Here is a 7,323-nt window from a genome sequence, read left to right on the forward strand (position 1 = left end):
GAGACAGGGTTTCACCGTGTTGGCCAGGATGGTCTCGATCTCCTGACCTCGTGATCCGCCCGTCTCGGCCTCCCAAAGTGCTGGGATTACAGGTTTGAGCCACCGCGCCCGGCCTCTGGAATCTTTCAACACCATCAACATGAACATTTCATCACTCTAAATTGATAAAAGCTATCAAGTGAAGATATACCACCAGAAATATTTAAACCTCATTCAAAAGGCTCGAGTCAAAATTCTCAAAAACTAGCATCCTTTCAATAGATAAGAGTTAATCTACTAATATAAACTTCTTTCCTTAGTCCAAATTACAGACCTAATAGATTTTTTGGCTATTCCCTCACAACTACATTCTTTCAATAAAATCCTATGCAGTCAAGAAAAATTATACAGATCAATACTTATAGGCATGGAGATCTCTACAATATTGTTGGAAAAGGCAGGCTGTAGAATAACAAGTATAATCATCTCGGTTTTATAAAAATACACACACTCACAGGCAGGCAGAAAAGACTGGAAAGATATACACCGCAGCAATCAAAGTAGCTGACTTACGTGGATGGCAAAATTCTGAGTGTTTATATTTTTTGTATCATCTGGATTTTTTTCCCAATAATAAGTATATACTTTTTACATATATATAATTGGGGAAAATGCTGTTTTCATCAGGTAGTCAGGCAACAAACATACGCCTATGCTTGTCTCAAAAATCTACAGGTCAGAATTGCTTCATTTAGATTTTGAAGACAAATACATTAATTTTAGACCCACTTACTATTTGATCACTGACAACCATCAATATTTCTTAACTCATCCAGAAGTAAAAAGATACAGTGTGTTAAAAATAAAAATCAGAGGAGCTAGAGGTACCATCATTAAAATTCTTTCAGAAAAAGGCTGTCCACTGACAAGAACAGCTTTTAAATTTTTTGTTTTTGAAACTTTTTCCATTCTATCAAAAATAAATCGGTATTTAACCAAAATCTGGGCATTTCCAGAGACCCAGAGATCCTTTCTGAAAAACTGTCTGGTTATGCCCATACCTTCCACAGTAAATTTTGGAGTAGGGAGATAGAATGGTTCTAATCTAGACAGATTTATTTATTTCATATAACTAAAGGTCAGTTTTATCTTGATATCTTTTCAGTTAGAGAATACTTACTCCAGACATTCTGGCCAGATAACTCAAAATTTAATTGAATTATATATAGATGCTGTCAAAAACCCACTTGAAACAACTGAGTATTTTAAAGACATTCAAAGGACTGCCAATTATCTATTACTCTGGACTTTTTTTCTATTACTGTATCAAGCAAATGATTCATAGAAAATTACGAATCTAAATAAACTTCAGTGTTCCACAGGAATTTTTTACAAGATTACATTTTATATGAGCCTTTGGTTTTTAATCAGAAATAATACAAACATCTATATGAAAAGAATTTTATCTTCTACAAAAGATAGTATCCATCAAGTCATGTAATACTTAGAGAGCCACATGTAAATCCTTTTTAGATTGTACTGCCAGATAAGAGTTGCTTTTAGAAGACAATGAGAAATATATAACCCATATTTTTATTTCAGTTTTTGTCTTCACCGCTAGAAGACTCAGAACTAAATTTTATATAGGCTAGGCATCTAGTACATCTGCCAATATTTTACATGGCTCTTGATCTTTTAGTAACATCTAGTACAGAATTCTACTATATACATCTTTTCTCAAGCTGCTTCATAATCAGGCGTAAGATGGTTACTGCCAATGTCAAGAAACAGTCACAATTCTGTGTAAATGCTTCTGCTACAGCAACAAGCCATAAAGTACTTAAATGACAACAAATGTCTCAAATTTATCAAGCTTAATTTTCAAATTAGAAGGTTGGGACAGACAGGGATGGCAAAGAAAACAATGGTTTCATTTCTGGTAAAGACAGTATTTCAAAATGTACAGCTTCTATGAAAATATTAAGTTTTAAAATTTTAAGTTTACTTAACTTTATCTACCGTACCTTTTCAAAATTAACATGCTATTTTAATGACAAAAAAATTTACATACCTTATGTAAACAAGTGTCCACTACCCAATTGCACACATTTTCCAGGTCATCAGATACCTCAAGCCTAGATTTAACAAATTCACAGAGCTCCTCATTACTCATAACATCCCAGATCCCATCACAAGCCAAGATGATAAATTCATCCTCTTCTGCTCTTAAAATTTCATAAACCTCAGGCTCTGGAGAAACAAGTTGTTCTGTCGGGCCCTTGCCATCGACACACTTGTAATCATAGTCCCCCAGAGCACGAGACACTGCTAATGAACCATTAACACGCTGTATCATCACGCTGCCTCCTGCATTTTGGATTCGCTCCTTTTCCCTTGGATTGCAAGGTTTGTGATCCTGGGTAGAAAAGCAGACTTGTCCATTCCTATACAGAACAGCACGTGAATCACCACAGTTGATAAAGTAGATATGCTTAGGTGAAATCATAACTCCCACTGCAGTTGAACCACTCCTGTCCATCCCATTTCTGAGGTCTGAAAAGTTACGCATGTATTCATCAATTTTCAAAAATCCAGTTCTGATACCATTCTTAACATTTTCCACTGAAAGCTCAAGAGCGGATCCTGATTTTCCAGCTGCCCTAAAGTCTTCGTTAGTAGTGATGTGTTCTAATAAATGTGTTGAGCAGTAATTTGCCACTCGGGATCCAGCATGACCATCATAAACTGCAAAAAATGACCAGTCTTCCAAGCCGTGAGGAATACCTACAACAGCTGTGTGTGCATCTTCCATTTCTACTCTCCATCCTTGCATGCTGCTCAGGCCATAACGTAAACCATTCCCAGCACCATGAGCATTATGTTTTTCAGTTTTGGGTTTATCCAAAAATGCACCCATGTTTAGCAATAAATCTGGAAAAAAAAAATACAGGTGTTAAATGTTTAAATTTGACAGAAAGTGTATCTAAAATATTCCCTCTATAGTCTAGTAACTCCTATCTCGATTTTTTTTTAGTATTATTCTAATTTATAGAACAACAGCAAAAGCCCAACAAATTTCCTCCCCTACATCCTACAGAACAGTGGTTTCTCAGCCCTAGCACATAAGAATAATCAGACCAATTAAATCAGAAACCCTAGGGATGGGACACAGGTATCATCTTTTAAAAGCCTCTCTGGTGACTTGTATGTGCAGCCACGTTGAGTCCACTGTTCTAGGAGAAAGGAAAAACAAGAAATAAAACTTCGTTAATAATTTTCTTCTGATTTAATTTCCAAGGTGAGTCCAGGGTTCAACATGTAAGTTTATAGAACACTGGACAATGAGAATACTCAAAACAGTGAGTCATCTTGTTCAATAAATTAAGGTAGAAAGGTATGCTAATATATTTTAGAAGACTTTCAAAAGCAAGTATTGAAATCAAGATTTCTCCTCCCAGTGAACCTGAAGACAACCTCAAAATTCAATTAAAACATAAAAATCTCCATTCTACACACATTTGGTTTTACCACTTTTACTATATATCTATAAAACTGAAAACCGTACCATTACTTGGATTCTGTTAAAAACATACCTTTAACATGGTGCTAAAAAATGGACTTCACATTGCTGAACTTATAATCCATGAAGTAGCTACCCAGCGTTCACTGACAAAGACTTAAAATCCTTAGAACTGGAAAGTACTACTATGCATCACCCTCTCCCCACCTACCCAACTTTACTATTTTATTGAATAAAGCTTTCCCAATTTCAAATGACTTTGACTAGAGTAATGGTTCCCAAGAGTGTGCAAAAGAATTATTTGGTATGTTTTCTAAATACAATGCTGACCCTACACTCTAACTAGGTGACCTTGGGCAAATTTCTTAGTCACCTGTACCTATACCTCATAGGGATGCTGTGAAGAATGAGTCAATGTAAAGTGCTTAAAACAGCACTTAAAACACAATAAACACCACAAAATGTTTGCTCTTATGGCTGCTCAAAATGCAGACTCCATAGCCCTATTCCCACACCTAAGGATTTTTTTCAATAAATCTTAGATGGAATCATCAAAAAAGCATGCTGGTGATTTAAGGTTTTGAGAGACACTGGTCTAGATCAATTTACCTCCATCCGGGTCTAGGTATCTTTGTGAGATTTTTTTCCAGGTATGATCATTATTGAACTTTAAAATAAAATTACATATCCCCATTTTAAAAAATTTGATGAACCACTCAATGTATATATGTAAATATTTATAAGTTATATATCAGTTTTATAATTTTCCTGGGTTATATATAACACTGTATTAATAAATTACAAATGTATTTATTGAAAAGGAGTCCTGAAAGGATAAGATTAAAATCATGTAAAAATTATTTTTCGTTCTATCAGCAGAATGTCACATTTTGTACCGAGAGCAATGTAACAGAATATGCTTGATTACTTTTGAATGTGCTGGTTTAATTCTCTGTGATACAAAGATTTTAAAGCCTAGTTCTAAGTATATTTCTATATGCTTGCTTGTATAGGCTATTTCATCTGAAAAGACAACTTTAAAGATACTTAAATGAAAATGAAACAGAATTGTTGGCTGTATTTATTAAGTCACTTTTCTTTCTTTTTTTTTTTTTTTGGTGGGGGGTGGAGTCTCGCTCTGTCGAGTACTGTCATCTCACTGCAACCTCCGCCTCCCAGATTCACAAATGATTCTCCTGCTTCAGCCACCCGAGTAGCTGGGACTACAGGCAGCACATGCCACCATACCTGGCCTTTTTTTTTTGAGACCTACAGATCTACAGGCACGTGCCACCACACCCAGCTCTTTTTATTTATTTATTTTTTTTTGGAGATGGAATCTCGCTCTATCACCCAGGCTGGAGTGCAGTGGTGAGATCTTGGCTCCCTGCAACCTCCACCTCCAGGGTTCCAGTGATTCTCCTGCCTCAGTCTCCCAAGTAGCTGGGACTACAGGCATCCGCTGCCACGCCCAGGTAATTTTTGTATTTTCAGTAGAGATGGGGTTTCACCATATTGGCCAGGCTGGTCTCAAACTCCTGACCTTGTGATCCGCCTGCCTCACCGCCGGGATTACAGGCGTGAGCCACGGCGCCTGGCCAAATTCATTTTTGTATTTTTTAACAGAGAAGGGGTTTCACCATGTTGCCCAGGCTGGTCTCAAACCCCTGACCCCCAGTGATCCGCCTGCCTCAGCCTCCCAAAGTGCTGGGATTATAGGCGTGAGCCATTGTGCCCAGCCTTAAATCACTTTTCAATCCCATCTATCAATTATGGAAAAAAGTTTTGTTGCAGTTTCCATCTTTCCTGATGCTTCTGCAATTAAGGTACTGCTCTTTTACATTTTAACAAGCAGGTTCAAAATCCACAAGAACTCTTCATTCAGAAGTTTTTTTAAAAAGTTTAGAAATTTCGATTTCCAAATTTTTTCATCTGGGGAGGGATAGCATTAGGAGAAATACCTAATGTAGGTGACGGGTTGATGGATGCAGCAAACCACCATGGCATGTGTATACCTATGTAACAAAACTGCACATTCTGCACATGTACCCTAGAACTTAAGGTATAATTAAAAAAATTTTTTTAAATAAAATAAAATAAAGGAGAGAAGGAAGGTAGGGTCTTCAATAGAAAGCTATTAGGGTCTCTAAGAATGGGAGGGAGCCTGGAAGGCCAGACTGGAAAACCATCAGGAAACAAAAGAGCCCCTGAGGCTAGGCTGCAAAACCAAATGAAGGTTACACCAACAATGGCTTTGCTTACCTACTGCTCATCTTTGTAAAGACTCCTATATTTGGTTTTCTCTCTGAAAGTCACTTGCTCAAGACGCAGAGTCCTGGGAAGTGCTGGGAAGGGCACCTAATTGACTAAGCATATGTCACCAGCACACCTTCTGGCTGAATCACTAATTCCATTATTTTGCAAATTGGTAATTTTTTTTTTAAAGTTCCACATTGATCTCATTTTAAATCTGGGGTTGTCCCATAATGATTTTTTAAATATTATAAACTATCACACATATAAGAGTTTAATGTGTTTATATAGTTAAGGAGTAATAAAACAAACATGCATCCAACCACACTGTTTAAGAACTAGAACATTATAAAGCCTACTACTTAGCCTCTCTCAAATCACACCCCTCTCTGTCCCAAGGTGGTCACTATCCTGAATTTTGTAATTAGTATCCCTTGTAGTTTAACTATATTAATGTGTGGTTGTTCTGTTTTATAGATTTGGCACTTTTCAATGATACAAAGTGCAGTATGTACTATTATGTTAATATTTATTTTTCTTGGGCAACATCGTACTTCTGAGATTCATCTACATTGATGCAGAGTTGTAGCTAATTCACTGTATTCCCTTGTATGTGCGTATCAGTTAATTATCCATTCTACTATCAATTAACATTCAAGTTATTTCTCATTTTTTCTTTAATGTACAATGCTCTTTTGAACAATCTTGGTGCAAATGTATGAGTGTTCCCAGACAATATAATGCAAATTTGACAGTGTAATATAGATTATCTTTTTTCCACCAACAAAAATCATGAAATCATTAAATCATTTCCAAACATTTATTTCCCAAATGTCCTCTACTATATTACTTTCTTTAAAACAATTACTTGCTTAGTAAGTAATCTTGAGTGTAAAGATTAAGAGAGAATGTGTTGGTGGGGGTTGTCGTGTGTATGTGTAATGGGGGTAGTGAAAGAACCTACTTCTCACCTTCCAAAATGGGAGATCAATAGATAATTCCCAGAATTGAAAAATCAAAAAGCAGTACCAGAAGCACATTATTTAGAGATATGAAGATAAATTCCAAAGGAATCAGATGTTAAGGGTTCAAAATAGGCCAGGCGCGGTGGCTCACGCCTGTAATCCCAGCACTTTGGGAGGCCGAGGCAGGCAGATCATGAGGTCAGGAGGTTGAGACCATCCTGGATAACACGGTGAAAACCCGTCTCTACTAAAAATACAAAAACAAAATTAGCCGGGAGCGGTGACAGGTGCCTGTAGTCCCAGCTACTTGGGAGGCTGAGGCGGCAGAATGGCATGAACCCAGGAGGCAGAGCTTGCAGTGGGCCAAGATCGCACCACTGAACTCCAGCTTGGGCAACAGAGAGAGACTTCATATAAAAAAAAAAAAAGAGTTCAAAATGGTTGTTTCAGAAGAAAGTTCTCCAAGAAGAAGAGTGCAGAAGTCACCAAGTCTTGTAGAATCATTTGGTTAAATTATGAAAATGTAGGCCGGGCGCGGTGGCTCAAGCCTGTAATCCCAGCACTTTGGGAGGCCGAGACGGGCGGATCACGAGGTCAGGAGATCGA

General features: G+C 37.2%; 1 protein-coding gene across 1 annotated transcript in view; it reads right to left on the reverse strand.

Annotated features, from left to right (window-relative positions):
* Window positions 1-2,907, reverse strand: part of PPM1B (protein phosphatase, Mg2+/Mn2+ dependent, 1B) — a 37,062-nt gene extending 34,155 nt beyond the window's left edge. Inside the window, exon 1 of the mRNA XM_011936026.1 lies at window positions 2,051-2,907. Coding sequence (XP_011791416.1) covers window positions 2,051-2,896 — 846 coding nt within the window. The 5' untranslated portion in view covers window positions 2,897-2,907. The remainder of the gene's footprint in view (window positions 1-2,050) is intronic.
* Window positions 2,908-7,323: the final 4,416 nt, after the last annotated feature.

Source organism: Colobus angolensis, unplaced genomic scaffold (assembly GCF_000951035.1).
Source record: "Colobus angolensis palliatus isolate OR3802 unplaced genomic scaffold, Cang.pa_1.0 Scaffold15, whole genome shotgun sequence".
Classification (NCBI taxonomy): domain Eukaryota; kingdom Metazoa; phylum Chordata; class Mammalia; order Primates; family Cercopithecidae; genus Colobus; species Colobus angolensis.